We start from the raw sequence: 21,175 nt of genomic DNA, 5'->3' as shown, positions 1-21,175 counted from the left end.
CTCCCATCATTCACTCCACTACTACTCCCATCATTTCCTGCACAGCTGCTTTCATTCTTCTTACCACTGCCACCACTTCCCGTCACTTTTTTTCCAGTATTCTCACCACCATTTGTCCCAGTGTTCTCTGCACCTGCCACAGTCACATCCATTCCTTCCTCACTTGTGTCTGCTAGCTTCTCTGCACTCACACCTGCCGGACCGGGGGAGGGGTGCAGCACCACACTCGATTTCCCTTGATTGGTGCTGACTCTCTGTTGTGTCCTTGGAGCGCCTTGCCCCCCCACTGCAGCAGTTTGCACTTTATTATTTTGGGCCCGCTGCTCGTTGGGGGGCGCCGCCTGCCCCGCACCCACAGACTTCGCGGTCCTGGTGTCATGCTGGGGTGCTGGAGCACTCTGTCCCCTTGTCACAGCAGGGCGCCTCTTGTTCCCTGCAGATGATTTATCCTTTTTCTGTCCTTTTTGGACACGCTGCTCTCCTGTCACAGCTGCGTGCCTGTTCTCCTTTAAGGCGCACTGCGCCCCTGTCACAACAGTGCGCCCTCCTTTCGCCGCACCATGTTCCTCGGACCTGCCCCCCACAGCCCCGGCGTCGGCCGGCTCAGCCGTAGTGAGCAGGGATGGAGTCTGCCCACACCGTCCCCCTTTCGCAACGGCGTGGACACCCACCTCACCCCCCTCAGCCCCGGTGATAACCGGCTTAGCCGCAGAGGGCAGGGAGGGAAACTCCTCGGGGTCCCCTATGTCCGGCGCCGTGAGTACCTCCACAGCCTCGCCCCCTGCACTGTTCCCCGCACAGACGGCAGCACCGCCGGACGTCCTCCTCCTCTCCCCACCTTGCCTATGCCCCGGACCCACTGCAGAGCCCGTGCGTTTAGGTTTGGTGGGGTTTACACAGGAGGTGGTAGGTGTAACATCATCCATCGGTACATATTTGTAACTCACCACCTCCCGTGCGGTCTCCGTCGTCTTCTTCTTCCTCTTCTTGGTTTCCTCTGCTGGCTCGTCCTCACCGAAGGAGAAGCGGTCCAGGTTCACTGGAGACTCCAGCTGTCTGATCTCCTGTAGCAGACCGCCCTCCTCCTCTTCCTCCGCTGACACTCCAGCCTGTGCTGTCGGAGTCCTCTGCCGTGCCGGGAGGCCGCTTCCCTGTTGTCGGCTCTGCGGCTCACTCTCCCGGCTGGTTCCAGCTTGTAGGACTCCAGTCACGACCACATCGGCGTCCTCCTCCTCCTCGTCGCTTAGGACGCCGGCTGGCGGTTCTCCTGAGGTATTTAACCCCTTCATTTCTGAGAACCGCCGCTGGTTCTTAAACCTCTCCAGGAAGGGACCTGCGCTTTTCTCAATCCCCTCCCGGAGGAGCACTAACCGGGCCACCTCATCTCTGAGGGCTCTTAACCTCTGGGAGGTCACAGGTTTCTCCTTGCTAGAGGCTCGGGTATTCAGGATCCGAGCCTCCCGCAGCTTCTCCTTCAGCCCAGTCAGTGCTTTGCCGGCGTCCTCATACTCACGTAGCATGGCGACCACTCGGGAGGAGAAGGTACTCGTGGACTCGCCGGAGCTCCTCTCCCCCCAGGATGTTCCTGGGCTCTCCTTCCTGGGGCCTGGGGTGCCCCTGTCTCCCTCTCTGGGCGGACGATGAGCCGTCTCAGGGTTGGAGTAGGTGGGTAAGGTTTTCTTCACCCGTCCCGACCTCCTCAGTCCCTCTTGGGCCAGTTGCTGTTGCTGCTGCTCTCTGTCCCCCGCCGGCACAGACCGGGGAACAGAAGCCTGGGAAGCCATGCCGGCCTCCCAGGAAGCCTGCCTCTCCCTGGGGAGAAGAGAGGCAGACTCTGGGCCTCCTGCTGGAAGTCCTGGAGCTCACAAGGCAGGTGCTGCTCCCAGCAGGGTGTGACTGATTGTGCGCACCTGTCCTCCACACTCAGTCCTGTGTAACACCACAGATAACACAGTGATAACTCTCTGAGTACAGATAATGTAGTAGATGTCACCTGCAGTCCTATGTAACACCACAGATAACACAGTGATGACTCTCTGAGTACAGATAATGTAGTAGAGGTCAACCGCAGTCCTATGTAACACCACAGATAACACAGTGATGACTCTCTGAGTACAGATAATGTAGTAGATGTCACCTGCAGTCCTATGTAACACCACAGATAACACAGTGATAACTCTCTGAGTACAGATAATGTAGTAGATGTCACCTGCAGTCCTATGTAACACCACAGATAGCACAGTGGTAACTCTGAGTACAGATAATGGAGTAGATGTCACCTGCAGTCCTATGTAACACCACAGATAACACAGTGATAACTCTCTGAGTACAGATAATGTAGTATATGTCACCTGCAGTCCCATGTAACACCACAGACAACACAGTGATAACTCTCTGAGTACAGATAATATAGATGTCACATGCAGTCCTATGTAACACCACAGATAACACAGTGATAACTCTGAGTACAGATAATGTAGTAGATGTCACCTGCAGTCCTATGTAACACCACAGATAACACAGTGATATCTCTCTGAGTACAGATAATGTAGTAGATGTCACCTGCAGTCCTATGTAACACCACAGATAACACAGTGATAACTCTCTGAGTACAGATAATGTAGTAGATGTCACCTGCAGTCCTATGTAACACCACAGATCGCACAGGGATGACTCTCTGAGTACAGATAATGTAGTAGATGTCACCTGCAGTCCTATGTACCACCACAGATAACACAGTGATAACTCTGAGTACATATAATGTAGATGTCCCCTGCAGTCCTATGTAACACCACAGATAACACAGTGATAACGCTCTGAGTACAGATAATGTAGTAGATGTCACCTGCAGTCCCATGTAACACCACAGATAACACAGTGATGACTCTCTGAGTACAGATAATGTAGATGTCACCTGCAGTCCTATGTAACACCACAGATAACACAGTGATAACTCTGAGTACAGATAATGTGGTAGATGTCACCTGCAGTCCCATGTAACACCACAGATTGCAGTGATAACTCTCTGAGTACAGATAATATATATGTCACATGCAGTCCTATGTAACACCACAGATAACACAATGATAACTCTCTGAGTACAGATAATGTAGTAGATGTCACCTGCAGTCCTATGTAACACCACAGATAGCACAGTGGTAACTCTGAGTACAGATAATGGAGTAGATGTCACCTGCAGTCCTATGTAACACCACAGATAACACAGTGATAACTCTCTGAGTACAGATAATGTAGTATATGTCACCTGCAGTCCCATGTAACACCACAGACAACACAGTGATAACTCTCTGAATACAGATAATGCAGTAGATGTCACCTGCAGTCCTATGTAACACCACATATGTATGTGCTCTGTAGAGGAGCAGACATGGCGGTTTCTTTCCTCGCTGTCACTATGTATCAGTACTGGGGGATCTGCTGTCCAGTGGCTGTGTGGACCTGGGGGTTTGGTGCAGTGTGCCGTTCCCCCCATAGCTGTGATGTCAGGGGATCTGCTCCCCCCATAGCTGTGATGTCAGGGGATCCGCTCCCCCATAGCTGGGATGTCAGGGGATCCGCTCCCCCTATAGCGGGTAGCGGGGATGTCAGGGGATCCGCTCCCCCATAGCTGTGATGTCAGGGGATCCGCTCCCCCATAGCAGGGATGTCAGAGGATCCGCTCCCCCCATAGCTGTGATGTCAGGGGATCCGCTCCCCCCATAGCGGGGATGTCAGGGGATCCGCTCCCCCATAGCGGGGATGTCAGGGGATCCGCTCCCCCATAGCGGGGATGTCAGGGGATCCGCTCCCCCCATAGCTGGGATGTCAGGGGATCCGCTCCCCCCATAGCGGGGATGTCAGGGGATCCGCTCCCCCATAGCTGTGATGTCAGGGGATCCGCTCCCCCATAGCAGGGATGTCAGAGGATCCGCTCTCCCCATAGCTGTGATGTCAGGGGATCCGCTCCCCCCATAGCGGGGATGTCAGGGGATCCGCTCCCCCATAGCGGGGATGTCAGGGGATCCGCTCCCCCATAGCAGGGATGTCAGAGGATCCGCTCCCCCATAGCAGGGATGTCAGGGGATCCGCTCCCCCATAGCGGGGATGTCAGGGGATCCGCTCCCCCATAGCGGGGATGTCAGGGGATCACACAGAGGCAGCGGTGTCACCGGCGGAGCCGCGCACAATGCCCATTGTCCAGGAATAGCGCAGGGTAAACACGGCGCACAATACGCTGATGACAGCTCTGTTTGCTCGGTCAGCGCTTTTCTTTCCATCTCACCTCCACCCAGCGCACGGCGGATACAGCACGGCAGCGGTCACATGACCCCGGGGAGACCGCACAGCTGAGGGTTTGCTACAATGTAACAACAAAACAGACACAAAATCTCAGAATCTCAGCAAGAGAACCACTGACATGTTCACTATCCTCCACAGTTCTGAAGTGTGTGCAGTGTATGGCGGGATTATTGTAATGTGCAGTGTATGGCGGGATTATTGATATGTGCAGTGTATGGCGGGATTATTGTAATGTGCAGTGTATGGCGGGATTATTGATATGTGCAGTGTATGGCGGGATTGATATGTGCAGTGTATGGCGGGATTATTGATATGTGCAGTGTATGGCAGGATTATTGTTATGTGCAGTGTATGGCAGGATTATTGTTATGTGCAGTGTATGGCGGAATTATTGATATGTGCAGTGTATGGCGGGATTATTGTTATGTGCAGTGTATGGCGGGATTATTGTTATGTGCAGTGTATGGCGGAATTATTGATATGTGCAGTGTATGGCGGGATTATTGATATGTGCAGTGTATGGCAGGATTATTGTTATGTGCAGTGTATGGCGGGATTACTGTTATGTGCAGTGTATGGTGGGATTATTGTTATGTGCAGTGTATGGCGGGATTATTGTTATGTGCAGTGTATGGCGGGATTATTGATATGTGCAGTGTATGGCGGGAATATTGATATGTGCAGTGTATGGCGGGATTATTGTTATGTGCAGTGTATGGCGGGATTATTGTAATGTGCAGTGTATGGCGGGATTATTGATATGTGCAGTGTATGGCGGGATTATTGTTACGTGCAGTGTATGGCGGGATTATTGATATGTGCAGTGTATGGCGGGATTATTGTTATGTGCAGTGTATGGCGGGATTACTGTTATGTGCAGTGTATGGCGGGATTATTTATATGTGCAGTGTATGGTGGGATTATTGTTATGTGCAGTGTATGGCGGGATTATTGTTATGTGCAGTGTATGGCGGGATTACTGTTATGTGCAGTGTATGGCAATATTATTTATATGTGCAGTGTTTGGCGGGATTATTTATATCTGCACAGTATATGGCGGGATTATTTATAATCCCAGTGTATGGCGGATTTCTTATTTATATGTGCATTGAATGGTGGTATTATTTATATGTGCAGTTTATGGCGGGATAATTCATATGTGCACAATATATATGGCGGGATTATTTATATGTGCACAATATATGGCGGGATTATTTATATGTGCAGTGTATGGCGGGATAATTCATATGTGCACAATATATATGGCGGGATAATTCATATGTGCACAATATATGGCGGGATTATTTATATGTGCAGTGTATGGCGGGATAATTGATATGTGTAATGTATGGCAGGATTACTTGTACACCGGGCAATCTCCGTCTCGGCATTGCTTGTCACATTCACACATAGTCCACCTGTGGAGCGGTGCACACAATACAGGGAGCGGGCGGTGCGAGGACCCCTGTACACTCACTGACCCTTATCTCACATATCCTGCACTGGGGAGCGTCCACCATCAGCCCCGATACATCACTGCCGCCGCTTATCTACCGCAAATACGGCCATTGTCCTCAGGACAAATAATATTTGATAGGTAGCAAAGCAGACGCCTTAAAGGGACCGAAACCGACCAGTGCACAGTTTATAACAGTCAGAGAGCGTAATAACAGCAGCACCTAATATCAGTCACATAAAAAGGATCTCAGCACTGGAGACATGAGGGATGGCTGATAACAGGGAGTAATAGATTGTGGTCTCCTCCCCCAGTACTGGCTGATAACAGGGAGTAATAGACTGCAGTCTCCTCCCCAGTACTGGCTGATAACAGGGAGTAATAGACTGTAGTCTCCTCCCCCAGTAATGGCTGATAACAGGGAGTAATAGACTGTAGTCTCCTCCCCCAGTAATGGCTGATAACAGGGAGTAATAGACTGTAGTCTCCTCCCCCAGTAATGGCTGATAACAGGGAGTAATAGACTGTAGTCTCCTCCCCCAGTAATGGCTGATAACAGGGAGTAATAGACTGTAGTCTCCTCCCCCAGTAATGGCTGATAACAGGGAGCAATAGATTGTAGGCTACTGTCCTACAGTCACCTCCCCCAGTAATGGCTGATAACAGGGAGTAATAGATTGCAGTCTGATTTTCCACAATCACCTTCTATCCATCTTAGGTAAACTGACAACAGAAAGCAAAAAATCATCATTCCCTCTGGCTGATAACAGAGGACAATCGCTGGTGTGCTGCCCCTTCTGTGGAGAGTCAGTAGTCCTCTGGATGATGGGCATTATGCCATCTCTCAGGGGCCGGGCACACAGTGCGGGGGGTTTGGACACAGGCAGCCGCTTCCTGCCCAGCTTCACCCACGCAAAGAATTTCCAGCGACTTCAGGTTCCGTCCTGAGATCGTTCCCCTGATTAGCCTTCACAGTCAGGTCCTGGCTCAGGGGCGCAGGTGGACCAGGACCCTTGAGCTCTTCCCTCACTAGTGCAGGTCGTGCCCACTTCACCAGCAGACCCATTACACGAGGCCGGGTGCCCACTCCATGCGCCCAAGCTGGTGATTTTTAATTAAGAGGAGCGTCTTGATCTGCACTTGGCGCCGCTAATCACACAGCACAGCGGCCCGAGGAGCCACGTTCATTTTAATATGCACGATCATGACAGGCGCCTCGGGGGTCCAACAGCAGCCCTCCAAGAAGCACTACAGCGGGCACAGAGGCGGCGGCGGCATCCTCCAAGATTGGATGGATGTGATTCAACAAGGGCCCTAAACCTCTCAAGCCGGGAACAAGAGGGCTCAGGAGCAGGTGAAGGCTCAGGAGCAGGTGGTGCCTCTCCACGAGTAACAGCGGCCTGCTACATGTCTGCCACCGAAGTGGAGGAGCGACCGACCCCGAGTGCCAGCGCCATCGGGTCACTGACCGCCAGCAAGCACCAACATCATCCCCAGCGCCGGACACTACAAGTCACAGAGTAACTGCTGCCGCCAGTCACCTCTAGAGCTGCACTCACTATTCTGCTGTTACATCGTGTATTAGCCTCCAGTCACCTCCAGAGCTGCAGTCACTATTCAGCTGTTACATCATGTCTTATCCTCCAGTCACCCCCAGAGCTGCACTCACTATTCTGCTGTTACATCATGTCTCATCCTCCAGTCACCTCCAGAGCTGCAGTCACTATTCAGCCGTTACATTGTGTCTTATCCTCCAGTCACCTCCAGAGCTGCCAAGGAGATCTCCAAACACCACCATGAAGACCAAGGAGATATCCACACAACACCATGAAGACCAAGGAGATCTCCACACACCACGATGAAGACTAAGGAGATCTCCACACACCACCATGAAGACCAAGGAGATCTCCAAACACCACCATGAAGACCAAGGAGATCTCCACACAACACCATGAAGACCAAGGAGATCTCCAAACACCACCATGAAGACCATGAAGACCAAGGAGATCTCCACACAACACCATGAAGACCAAGGAGATCTCCACACAACACCATGAAGACCAAGGAGATCTCCAAACACCACCATGAAGACCGAAGAGATCTCCAAACACCACCATGAAGACGAAGGAGATCTCTACACAACACCATGAAGACCAAGGAGATCTCCACACAACACCATGAAGACCAAGGAGATCTCCACTGAAGATCTCCACACAACACCATGAAGACCAAGGAGATCTCCAAACACCACCATGAAGACCAAGGAGATCTCCATACACCACCATGAAGACCAAGGAAATCTCCACACAACACCATGAAGACCAAGGAGATCTCCACACAACACCATGAAGACCAAGGAGATGTCCTAACACCACCATGAAGACCAAGGAGATCTCCACACACGTCAGGGACAAAGTGGTAGAGAAGTACAAGTCAGGGTTGGATTATAAGTAAATGCCCCAATCTCTGATGATCCCCCCGAAACACCATCATTTCATCAAATGGAAAGAACATGGTGTCACAACAAACCTGCCGCTCACCAAAACAGTCAGCCCAGGCAAGGAGGGCATTAATCAGAGAGGAAGTACAGAGACCAGCTATAACCCTGAAGGAGCTGCTGAGTTCCCAAGCAGAGGCTGGAGAATCTGTCCATATGACCACAATAAGCCATACACTCCATAGAGGGGGCCATTATGGAACAGTTGGCAGAAAAAAGCCTTTACTTACGCACAAAAATTGTAAGGCTCATTTTGAGTTTGCCAAAAGACATGTGGGAGACTCCCCAAATGTATGGAGGAAGGTGCTGCGGTCAGAGGAGACCAACATTGAACTTTTTGGCCATGAAGGTAAATGCTATGTCTTATGCCAAACCAACACAGCTCATCACCCCAAGAACACCATCCCCACAGTGAAGCATGGTAGTGGCAGCATCATGTTGTGGGGATGTTTTTCAGCAGCAGGAACAAGGAAAATGATCGGAGATGGATGGTGAGAAATACAGGGATATTCTTAAGTAAAACGGGTTTGTCTGTCAGAGATCTGAGACTGGGACGGAGGTTCCAACAAGACAATGACCCAAAGCATACTGCTAAGGCAACACTGAGTGGTGTAAGAGGAAAGGTGGAAAAGTTCTGGAGGGACCGAGTCACAGCCCAGACCTTCATCCACTGGAGAATCTGTGGTCAGACGTGAAGATCGCTGCTCACCAGAGGAAACATCTAACCTGAAGGAGCAGGAGAAGTTCTGCCTCAGGGACTGGACAAAAATCCCAGTGGTCAGATGTGGAAAACTCATAGAGACTTATCCAAAGAGACTGCAGCTGTGACTGCCGCAAAAGGAGGCTCTACAAAGTGCTGACTTTAGGGGGTGAATAGTTATGCACACTGATGGTTTCAGTTATTTTGCCCTATTTGTTGTTTTCTTCACAATAAAAAGAAATGTTCACAGGTGTCGACATGTTCGGTACATGAACTGATGGAAACCCTAAAAAAACTGAAAAATTCCAGATTGTGAGGTAGAAAAACAGGAAAACTGCCAAGGGGGTGAATACTTTCACAAGCCACTGTATGTACAAAGTGACTGCACCAGCACAATAGTGAGCTCAGCTCTGGAGTATAATACAGGAGGTAACTCAGGATCAGTAATGTAATGTATGTACACAGTGACTGCACCAGCAGAATAGTGAGTGCAGCTCTGGAGTATAATACAGAATGTAACTCAGGATCAGTAATGTAATGTATGTACACAGTGACTGCACCAGCAGAATAGTGAGTGCAGCTCTGGGGTATAATACAGGATGTAACTCAGGATCAGTAATGTAATGTATGTACACAGTGACTGCACCAGCAGAATAGTGAGTGCAGCTCTGGAGTATAATACAGGATGTAACTCAGGATCAGTAATGTAATGTATGTACAGTGACTGCACCAGCAGAATAGTGAGTGCAGCTCTGGAGTATAATACAGGATGTAACTCAGGATCAGTGATGTAATGTATGTACACAGTGACTGCACCAGCAGAATAGTGAGTGCAGCTCTGGAGTATAATACAGGGGGTAACTCAGGATCAGTAATGTAATGTATGTACACAGTGACTGCACCAGCAGAATAGTGAGTGCAGCTGTGGGGTATAATACAGGATGTAACTCCGGATCAGTAATGTAATGTATGTACACAGTGACTGTACCAGCAGAATAGTGAGTGCAGCTCTGGAGTATAATACAGGAGGTAACTCAGGATCAGTAATGTAATGTATGTACATAGTGACTGCACCAGCAGAATAGTGAGTGCAGCTCTGGAGTATAATACAGGGGGTAACTCAGGATCAGTAATGTAATGTATGTACACAGTGACTTCACCAGCAGAGAAGTGAGTGCAGCTCTGGAGCATAATACAGGGGGTAACTCAGGATCAGTAATGTAATGTATGTACACAGTGACTGCACCAGCAGAGAAGTGAGTGCAGCTCTGGGGTATAATACAGGAGGTAACTCAGGATCAGTAATGTAATGTATGTACACAGTGACTTCACCAGCAGAGAAGTGAGTGCAGCTCTGGAGTATAATACAGGGGGTAACTCAGGATCAGTAATGTAATGTATGTACACAGTGACTGCACCAGCAGAGAAGTGAGTGCAGCTCTGGGGTATAATACAGGAGGTAACTCAGGATCAGTAATGTAATGTATGTACACAGTGACTGCACCAGCAGAGAAGTGAGTGCAGCTCTGGAGCATAATACAGGGGGTAACTCAGGATCAGTAATGTAATGTATGTACACAGTGACTGCACCAGCAGAATAGTGAGTGCAGCTCTGAAGTATAATACAGGGGGTAACTCAGGATCAGTAATGTAATGTATGTACACAGTGACTGCACCAGCAGAGAAGTGACTGCAGCTCTGGGGTATAATACAGGAGGTAACTCAGGATCAGTAATGTAATGTATGTACACAGTGACTGCACCAGCAGAGAAGTGAGTGCAGCTCTGGAGCATAATACAGGGGGTAACTCAGGATCAGTAATGTAATGTATGTACACAGTGACTGCACCAGCAGAATAGTGAGTGCAGCTCTGAAGTATAATACAGGGGGTAACTCAGGATCAGTAATGTAATGTATGTACACAGTGACTGCACCAGCAGAGAAGTGACTGCAGCTCTGGAGTATAATACAGGATGTAACTCAGGATCAGTAATGTAATGTATGTACATAGTGACTGCACCAGCAGAATAGTGCGTGCAGCTCTGGGGTATAATACAGGAGGTAACTCAGGATCAGTAATGTATGTACACAGTGACTGCACCAGCAGAATAGTGAGTGCAGCTCTGGGGTATAATACAGGATGTAACTCAGGATCAGTAATGTAATGTATGTACACAGTGACTGCACCAGCAGAATAGTGAGCTCAGCTCTGGAGTATAATACAGGATGTAACTCAGGATCAGTAACGTAATGTATGTACACAGTGACTGCACCAGCAGAATAGTGAGTGCAGCTCTGGAGTATAATACAGGAGGTAACTCAGGATCAGTAATGTAATGTATGTACACAGTGACTGCACCAGCAGAATAGTGAGTGCAGCTCTGGAGTATAATATAGGATGTAACTCAGGATCAGTAATGTAATGTATGTACACACTGACTGCACCAGCAGAATAGTGAGTGCAGCTCTGGGGTATAATACAGGAGGTAACTCAGGATCAGTAATGTATGTACACAGTGACTGCACCAGCAGAATAGTGAGTGCAGCTCTGGGGTATAATACAGGATGTAACTCAGGATCAGTAATGTAATGTATGTACACAGTGACTGCACCAGCAGAATAGTGAGCTCAGCTCTGGAGTATAATACAGGATGTAACTCAGGATCAGTAATGTAATGTATGTACACAGTGACTGCACCAGCAGAATAGTGAGTGCAGCTCTGGAGTATAATACAGGATGTAACTCAGGATCAGTAATGTATGTACACAGTGACTGCACCAGCAGAATAGTGAGTGCAGCTCTGGAGTATAATACTGGATGTAACTTGGTATCAGTGCAGTAGCCCGGACTTCTGAGCTTTACGCCCTCGTTAGCCGTCATTGTGTTTAGCGTTGAGGACGTCTCGCCTCGGGCGGTGAGAACTCGCGGTTGCACTGACGATAGAGGACGTCTAAGTATCCAGCACATTTATTACGTTATCAGAAAACAGGCAACTTAATCAGGCAAAAACCTCCCTCCAGAGAGTAAAGATGGCGGCCAGTGGGGGTATCAGTATAATGAGCGTTGTCCTCGGGGGCTGATTACAGGGACGTTGTAGAGATTTTCTAGGGGATTAGAAAGAGACGATCACAATTACACAAATTACAAGTCGGATGCATCTACTTGTCAGGACGAAGCCGTCTCTGCTCCGCAAGTAAGAGGCAACCGGTACAAGTGCGGCCGGCGGATCATCCACCACTGCCGGGCACGGGGCCCCCTACAGTCTACCCTGCTCATCTATTACTCCCTGCTATCAGCCATTACTGGGGGGGAAGGTATGCTGTGACTACACGTACACAATACCCGGGCAGAGGTGTGGGGTGGCTGACAACAGAGACCAGTAGAGTAGCTTGAGGCCACCAGTAGCCCCGTCCCCAGGTATATTCGGTGCCTGACCCCCTTTGTGTCGCTCGTCGTCCCGCTCTCACGTCTCCTCACTTTTCGCGCGGGAGACGAGGGGGGACGCCATGAATATGGCTCCGGTATAATGACCCCACAAAGGCTTAATGAAATTTGCAGCACAACCCGCTGTTCATTTTAATGGCCTCCGGAAGACAATGGAACAATGGCGAGCGGCGAGTGAAGTCTCGCGTCGGACGCAGCTTTTTTTTCTCGCCTCATTCTTATTTTTCAAAGCGCGGCGGATCTTTTGTTTGTACATTTTCATAAGCGGAGGAGATAATGCGTCGGCTCGGGATTCGTTTTAATGCTTCCATCTGACCTGCGCTAATGGGGTCTCCAGGAATCGACGCTGAGATGCGGAGACTGCCACATCCTGAAATCTCTGCCTCTCTCCTCGCCGTCCATCGCTCTCCATAGCGCCGGCGGCCTCGACATTTGTCCCGTCCTCGGATTTGTGAGAGGCGCAGTCTTAACTATATATACAAAGTGTCAGTGAGTGGCGGTCAAATAATGGATGGATACAAAGAGACATGACGGTGGTGCACAACCTGGGGGGCGCTACTGGGGAAGCAGTCACTTTAGGAGTGACACTGGCGAGCTTGGCCGCCATCTTTTACGATTGCTTTCGCCTCCATTCCTAACCTGCACCAGACATTTCCTATATGGCACACCTGCGCCAGACTGCGTGACAAGCGCGCCATCACCTGACCTGAACACACGGGCCCAAGATGGCAGCGCTCACGTACCATTGAGGAAGAACACAAAGTTACAACGTTCCTGGCGTCGACGAGATTTGTGCATGCAACGACACGGCGGATTTGCAGTCCGATGACCCATCCTCCGCACGGCAAGTCGCTCCATGTCTATGTGGAGGGTAAACAGTAATGTAATCCGGCACGATCTCGCTTCATGGCAGGAGACAATGCCGCCGCTGTCAACCGCAAAAGTGCCAAAGACTTGCAACACTTCGCATTGTGCAGAAAGGTGCACAGAGGCGGACGAGAGCTCTGCCGCGACCTCGGCCACCGCAGACAATGCCAGGAGCTGGTGGCGCAGAACCCTGCCACAATAGGGATTAGAGCGCAGCTATGACAAGAATGTGACTACGGGACGTCTGCCGTGTTTGCTCAGGTTCCTCACAATGGCGGCTCGTTAGCATTAGGTGCCTGCGGCTACATGAACCAACACAAAGAGAGAGAACTCGCCCGGAACAATCAGCAACTGCGCCCGTGAGTCAGAGGACTGGACTTAGAGGGGAACTCCAGACACAGAGAAGCGTGCTCCCCTCTGCAACGCCAGGACAGCCTCTGTATTAATGTCCTGTACATTAGTCACGTGACCAATTAGCTCCTCCCAGGAAGAGCCAGGGCTGGGTAGGATGCATCATGGGAGATCAGCAATCATCAGCCCTCAATCATAAGCCACCACGTTGGTCTTACCTTCCGGTTCGCTTTTGATCAGCTCTTCCATTTTCCGTTGCTTTAGTGTGTCCACCACATCTGCTAAGCTACCTTTACGCCTCTCGGGGGTCCCCAAAGCGGTGTTAGACAAGGATTCGCCGCTCTGCCGCCCTCCTTCATCTGCCTTCAGGGGTGAGGTAGCTGAGTTTTGAGGGGCAAATGAAGAGACCACCTTATTGCCGTCTATATCCTGGAAGGTCAAGAAGAAAGACAGAACGTTAGGATTCAGAGGGAAACAGAGCAAAATGCAAAGTTCATGCAAGCGCCTCCCACAAATATGGAGAAGGAAGGTAAAAAGGTGAAAATCTAAAAAAAAATGGTGGAATTTATGTTCAGCGTAAACCTAGAGGACGTCGCGGTGGTGAAGGTCCGTCAGCGGTGCAGCCATTGCTGGAAATGCTCGGCCTCATTCCTACTGGATGGAGGAAGATCTGGCGCCAAACACACAAATCAGGACCCGTCGGCGCCATTTTACTTTGTAACCATCGTTATATTTCATCACTTCTATAAGGAAACGAACATTGTGCTACAAAATGAAACGGCGCCGACTGTTCACGCCGTCGAGTTCCCATTCAGCGCAGAGGAGGCGAGATTAAAAGGCGGCTGGAGAACGGCGCGCGGATCACCCAAGGTTCAGCGCGGCTCCATCTGGCTGATTTGCTGGGTGTTTCCGCAATGAATAGCGTGGAACGAGTCCAGGACTCGGATTCCACCCCCCACCCTACGCCGCGTATCTCAACCATTCCGGCAGCTCATCTCCGAAAAACTAAATTAAATTAATGATTGCGAAGGCGCCAGCTGACAATGGACCATGTGTCCCTGATATTAGGCTCATCTTAAATGGCAACCTTGTAATTGTGCCACTTAGCCATGTCTAATTGAAAGTGACAGCGGGTGTGCGGGGGATGGGAGGGCCGAGGAGCTGGGATACAGGTGAACTCTCCGAGATCACCGGGGAACGCTGTGTGTATCCGAAAATATCCACACCTGGAGCGGAGGGCTCATCCCATAAGACCCGGGCGAAAAGTCAGATACATCTAATAATAAAAAATAACAGCACGTAATCAGCGGAGTCCCCCCAACCACCGCGACCGCCGGACCTCCACCAGCCACGACACCTGCAAGGACACACCGAGCCGGCACAGGACCCGAAGCCACAAAATTACCAGGAGCAAAACGGCAGCTACAAGGGGGTTATTAATGACTACGGGGAAGATGTCCAGCATTGACCTGGTGCAACAGCCACATGCACACTCCTCAGGGCAGAGCTGAGTGCAGGGAGTATCATGGGCTACAAAGTGTGGAACTGATACAAATTGTTACATTCCAGGAATGCTGAATAAGTGTAAACATTCCTTAAAGGGGAACTCCATGTAAATCTGGAGCGATGCCGCTGATCCCCATAGATCCGGACACGTAGGAGTCTGCAGATCACTGGCGCAATCTGATTGGCCTAGAACAGACTGATCCTCTACACATATTAGCGGTGATGCCCCTTACAAGCCCCCCATATGGTGGCACTTCATAAATAGTTTCTGCCAATCTATAAATTGATTATTGATGCAACCCATAAAACGGCGCCCCCCACTGTGCGCACTAATAATGGGCCCAATGCGAGCAGAGCTCTCGTTAGCGTCCACCGGCGGCGGAGAACAATGGCGGCTGTTATTGACGTGAACGCTGCCATGTAAATCAGGGGAGAATTAGCAGGCAGGTATCATTCAGCCACACGGCGCGGAGACGCTGCCACAGAAGTCGCCGGCATCCATTCATTATATGCAGCGAGATCAAACAGGGAGCTCATAATTAAAAAGCTCCTATTGAGCACTTAGACTCTCGTAACACACAGAGCGAGCGCACAAAGCGGACGACCGGCGCACAAGAGTCACTCTCCATCTCTCCTAATTAATTTCATAGATTTCCTGCTCATTCAGCATCGGATTTATATAGGAGCCATAGACGGCGGCGGAGCATTCACCCCACAAAGGATCAATGCCGGCGGAATCTCAATTAACACAGCGCAGTTTACTGCAGAGCGCTAAACACAACGCGCTAATAGAAGGGGGCCAGTGATCAGAAGCAGAAACCTGGAGCACTGCGCTGCGTCCAGGGGCGCAAACATCCCGCAACGCCTGGTGGAGGGACACGCTGCTTCCAGGGACGCAAACATCTCGTAACGCCTCGGGGAGGGACACACACTGCATCCAAGGGTGCAAACATCCCGCAAAGCCTGGTGGAGGGACACAACCTGCATCCGAGGGCGCAAACATCCCGCAAAGCCTGATGGAGGGACACACACTGCGTCCGGGGGCGCAAACATCCTGCAAAGCCTGGGGGAGGGACACACACTGCATCCGAGGGCGCAAACATTCCGCAAAGCCTGGTGGAGGGACACACATACTGTGTCCGGGGGCGCAAACATCCCGCAACGCCTGGTGGAGGGACACACACTGCGTCCGGGGGCGCAAACATCCCGCAACGCCTGGTGGAGGGACACACACTGCGTCCGAGGGCGCAAACCTCCCGCAACGCCTGGTGGAGGAACACACATACTGTGTCCGGGGGCGCAAACATCCTCCAACGCCTGGTGGAGGGACACACACTGCGTCCGGGGGCGCAAATATCCTGCAACACCTGGTGGAGGGACACAACCTGCATCCGAGGGCACAAACATCCCGCAACACCTAGTGGAGGGACACACACTGCATCCGAGGGCGCAAACATCCCGCAAAGCCTGGTGGAGGGACACACGCTGCGTCCAGGGGCGCAAACATCCCGCAAAGCCTGGTGGAGGGACACACACTGCTTCCGAGGGCGCAAATATCCCGCAAAGCCTGGTGGAGGGACACACACTGCATCCGGGGGCGCAAACATCCCGCAAAGCCTGGTGGAGGGACACACACTGCGTCCGAGGGCGCAAACAACCCGCAAAGCCTGGTGGAGGGACACAAACGGCTTCCGAGGGCGCAAACATCCCGCAACACCTGGTGGAGGGACACACGCTGCCTCCGGGGGCGCAAACATCCCGCAAAGCCTGGTGGAGGGACACACGCTGTGTCCAAGGGTGCCAACATCCCGCAACGCCTGGTGGAGGGACACAAACTGCTTCCGAGGGCGCAAACATCCCGCAACACCTGGTGAAGGGACACACACGCTGCATCCAGGGGCGCAAACATCCCACAACGCCTGGTGGAGGGACACACGCTGTGTCCGGGGGCGCAAACATCCTGCAACGCCTGGTGGAGGGACACAAACTGCTTCCGAGGGCGCAAACATCCCGCAACACCTGGTGGAGGGACACACGCTGCATCCGGGGGCCGCAAACATCCCGCAAAACCTGGTGGAGAGACAAACTGCATCCGGGGAAGCAAACATCCCGCAACACCTGGTGGAGGGACACACACTGCGTCCGGGGGCGCAAACATCCCGCAAAGCCTGGTGGAGGGACACACTCTGCATGCGGGGGCGAAAACATCCCAAAACACCTGGTGGAGGGACACACGCTGTGTCCGGGGGCGCAAACATCCCGCAACGCCTGGTGGAGGGACACAAACTGCATCCGAGGGCGCAAACATCCCGCAACGCCTGGTGGAGGGACACACGCTGCATCCGAGGGCGCAAACATCCCACAACGCCTGGTGGAGGGACAAACACTGTGTCAGGGGGCGCAAACATCCCGCAAGGCCTGGTGGAGGGACACACACTGTGTCAGGAGGCGCAAACATCCCGCAACGCCTGCTGGAGGGACACAACCTGCGTCCGGGGGCGCAAACATCCCGCAACGCCTGGTGGAGAGACACAAACTGCATCCGGGGGCGCAAACATCCCCAAACACCTGGGAGAGTGGTGTTACATAGGACTGCAGATGACATCTACTACATTATCTGTACTCAGAAAGTCATCACTGTGTTATCTGTGGTGTTACATAGGACTGCAGATGACATCTACTACATTATCTGTACTCAGTTATCATTGTATTATCTGTGGTGTTACATAGGACTGCAGATGACATCTACTACATTATCTGTACTCGGAGAGTCATCACTGTGTCATCTGTGGGGTTACATAGGACTGCAGGTGACGTCAGTATTAGTGGGGTTCAGGGCACACATTGGGCTCTGCTCCCTCAGCGGTGACATTCGGGTCCTCGGCCTCATCTCGTCAGCTGTCTCCTCCGATGATCCGGCCGCGCTCGCCGCCCTGAGCGCCTGTAATCACCCACATACATATTAATCAGGCGGAGAGGGAAGAATGGGAACAAGAAGCAGAGTCTTAAATACCATCTCTCCTCCAGGCTGCAATTTCTCCAGATGAAGAGGTCAGCCCTGTTTAGTCGTGCACTGCCGCGTTAATTTAGTATGACAAGATAAAGCAGTAATCTGCGCGGTGCGAGCCCGTAAGCCGCCTTCCACCCGGGGACACGCTCCACTCCAGTCCCACTGTATATCACTTCATACAATTGCCGTGACAAAGCCCCGGAGTTCTCTTATGTAAATCTGCCTCTTCTCCTGCCAGTCAGGCGCGGGCGGGCGGCGCGTCGGGCGGACGCTGAAACCGTAGGAACATCAGCGCGTTACACGGCAGCGCCGGGGCGGCCGCCCTCCCCTCCGACAAGACGTTTAGTATTCGGATAATCCATTGATCTCTCGCTTCCATATCGGCTTGGCATTCCCAATCTGCCGCGCTGACAGCGGCGACATATAAATCCCGCGCGTTTCATGTTTCCCCAGATTTGGAGACTTTTGGGTCTCATCGTAAAGGCTTTATACGAAGATTATCCCTATCCTCTTCACAGCAGGACCACATGGAGTCAGGTGATAATGGCCGGGGCGACGTGCTGGCGACACGACGACTTCTTGGACTTGATGCCACAATGACTACACCTGGTTCCTCTGCACCTTCAGGACACAACAATCCTGACCTGCCCGCGGGTCTCATCATTATCAAGTCTATTACCTGGTGACCTCAGCACCATGAACCGCACCGCATGCATGGATCAGAAACGGAGCAGCTACTACCATCATTAATGGAACCACTACCACCGTCATCATAGCTACTACCATCATAATTACAATACTACCACCTCCATCATAATTACTACCACCACCATCATAACTACTAACACCATCATCACCACATCACCACCACTATCCTTACCATTTTAACTACGACTATTACTATCATTGTGACAGGTTGTGATGGATTGAGGCAGGCTGTTACAGGTAGTGATGGATTGAGGCAGGCTGTTACAGTTTGTGATGGATTGAGGCGGGCTGTTACAGGTTGTGATGGTTTGAGGCAGGCTGTTACAGGTTGTGACGGTTTGAGGCAGGTTGTTACAGGTTGTGATCATTTGAGGCAGATTGTCACAGGTTGTGATGGTTTGAGGCGGGCTGTTACAGGTTGTGACGGTTTGAGGCGGGCTGTTACAGGTTGTGACGGTTTGAGGCGGGCTGTTACGGGTTGTGATGGATTGAGGCAGGCTGTTACAGGTTGTGATGGTTTGAGGCAGGCTGTTACAGGTTGTGACGGTTTGAGGCAGGCTGTTACAGGTTGTGACGGTTTGAGGCAGGCTGTTACAGGTTGTGACGGTTTGAGGCAGGTTGTCACAGGTTGTGATGGTTTGAGGCAGGCTGTTACAGGTTGTGGTGGTTTGAGGCAGGCTGTTACAGGTTGTGACGGTTTGAGGCGGGCTGTTACAGGTTGTGATGGTTTGAGGCAGGCTGTTACAGGTTGTGACGGTTTGAGGCGGGCTGTTACAGGTTCTGATGGATTGAGGCAGGCTGTTACAGGTTGTGACGGTTTGAGGCGGGCTGTTACGGGTTGTGATGGTTTGAGGCAGGCTGTTACAGGTTGTGATGGTTTGAGGCAGGCTGTTACAGGTTGTGACGGTTTGAGGCAGGCTGTTACAGGTTGTGATGGTTTGAGGCAGGCTGTTACAGGTTGTGATGGTTTGAGGCAGGCTGTTACAGGTTGTGACGGTTTGAGGCGGGCTGTCACAGGTTGTGACGGTTTGAGGCAGGCTGTTAGGCTACGTTCACATTCGCGTTGGTCGGCGCAGCGTCGGCGACGCAACGCAAAACGCATGCACAACGCAGTGTTTTGTGACGCATGAGTCCAACATTACAAAAATTGACACTTCACTTTTTTTTTTTTTTTTCAAAAGACGCATGTGTCGAACAACGCAGGACGACGCAGGCACTTGCGCCCTATGCGTTTTCTATAGACACTAATGTGTTTTTTTGGCGCATTTACAAGGCAAGTGCGACGCATGCTTTTTTTAAAAAATTAGGACGCAGGAAAACTGCAACATGTAGCGTCCCCTGCGCCCTGTCTTGTGCGTCTATATGACGCATGCGTCGTAAAACGCTAGAAAACGCATACCGACGCATGTCCATGCGCCCCCCATGTTAAAGATAGGGGCGCATGACGCATGCGTCCAACAACGCAAATGTGAACGTAGCCTTACAGGTTGTGATGATTTGAGGCAGGCTGTTACAGGTTGTAACGGTTTGAGGCAGGCTGTTACAGGTTGTGACTGTTTGAGGCGGGCTGTCACAGGTAGTGATGGTTTGAGGCGGGCTGTTACAGGTTGTTATGGATTGAGGCAGGCTGTTACAGGTTGTGACGGTTTGAGGCGGGCTGTTACAGGTTGTGATGGTTTGAGGCGGACTGTTACAGGTTGTGACGGTTTGAGGCAGGCTATTACAGGTTGTGATGGATTGAGGCAGGCTGTTACAGGTTGTGATGGATTGAGGCAGGCTGCTACAGGTTGTGATGGATTGAGGCGGGCTGTTACAGGTAGTGATGGATTGAGGCAGGCTGTTACAGTTTGTGATGGATTGAGGCGGGCTGTTACAGGTTGTGATGGTTTGAGGCAGGCTGTTACAGGTTGTGACGGTTTGAGGCGGGCTGTTACGGGTTGTGATGGTTTGAGGCGGGCTGTTACAGGTTGTGATGGTTTGAGGCAGGCTGTTACAGGTTGTGATGGATTGAGGCAGGCTGTTACAGGTTGTGATGGATTGAGGCGGGCTGTTACAGGTTGTGATGGTTTGAGGCAGGCTGTTACAGGTTGTGATGGTTTGAGGCAGGCTGTTACAGGTTGTGACGGTTTGAGGCAGGTTGTCACAGGTTGTGATGGTTTGAGGCAGGCTGTTACAGGTAGTGATGGATTGAGGCAGGCTGTTACAGGTTGTGACGGTTTGAGGCAGGCTGTTACAGGTTGTGATGGTTTGAGGCGGGCTGTTACAGGTTGTGACGGTTTGAGGCGGGCTGTCACAGGTTGTGACGGTTTGAGGCAGGCTGTTAGGCTACGTTCACA

General features: G+C 51.3%; 1 protein-coding gene across 5 annotated transcripts in view; it reads right to left on the bottom strand.

Moving 5' to 3' along the window:
- SOX5 (SRY-box transcription factor 5) overlaps nucleotides 1–21,175 on the bottom strand; it is a 311,081-nt gene that overhangs the window by 217,895 nt on the left and 72,011 nt on the right. For 4 of the 5 annotated variants that reach the window (XM_077267202.1, XM_077267204.1, XM_077267205.1 and 1 more), the window contains one exon: nucleotides 13,834–14,044. In XM_077267202.1, coding sequence (XP_077123317.1) covers nucleotides 13,834–14,044 — 211 coding nt within the window. Of the gene's footprint in view, nucleotides 1–13,833; nucleotides 14,045–15,020; nucleotides 15,149–21,175 lie in introns of those variants that run through there. The other variant, XM_077267206.1, reaches the window with a different exon arrangement.

This window comes from Ranitomeya variabilis, chromosome 5 (assembly GCF_051348905.1).
Source record: "Ranitomeya variabilis isolate aRanVar5 chromosome 5, aRanVar5.hap1, whole genome shotgun sequence".
Taxonomy (NCBI): domain Eukaryota; kingdom Metazoa; phylum Chordata; class Amphibia; order Anura; family Dendrobatidae; genus Ranitomeya; species Ranitomeya variabilis.
This window is presented reverse-complemented; position numbering and strand designations above follow the sequence as displayed.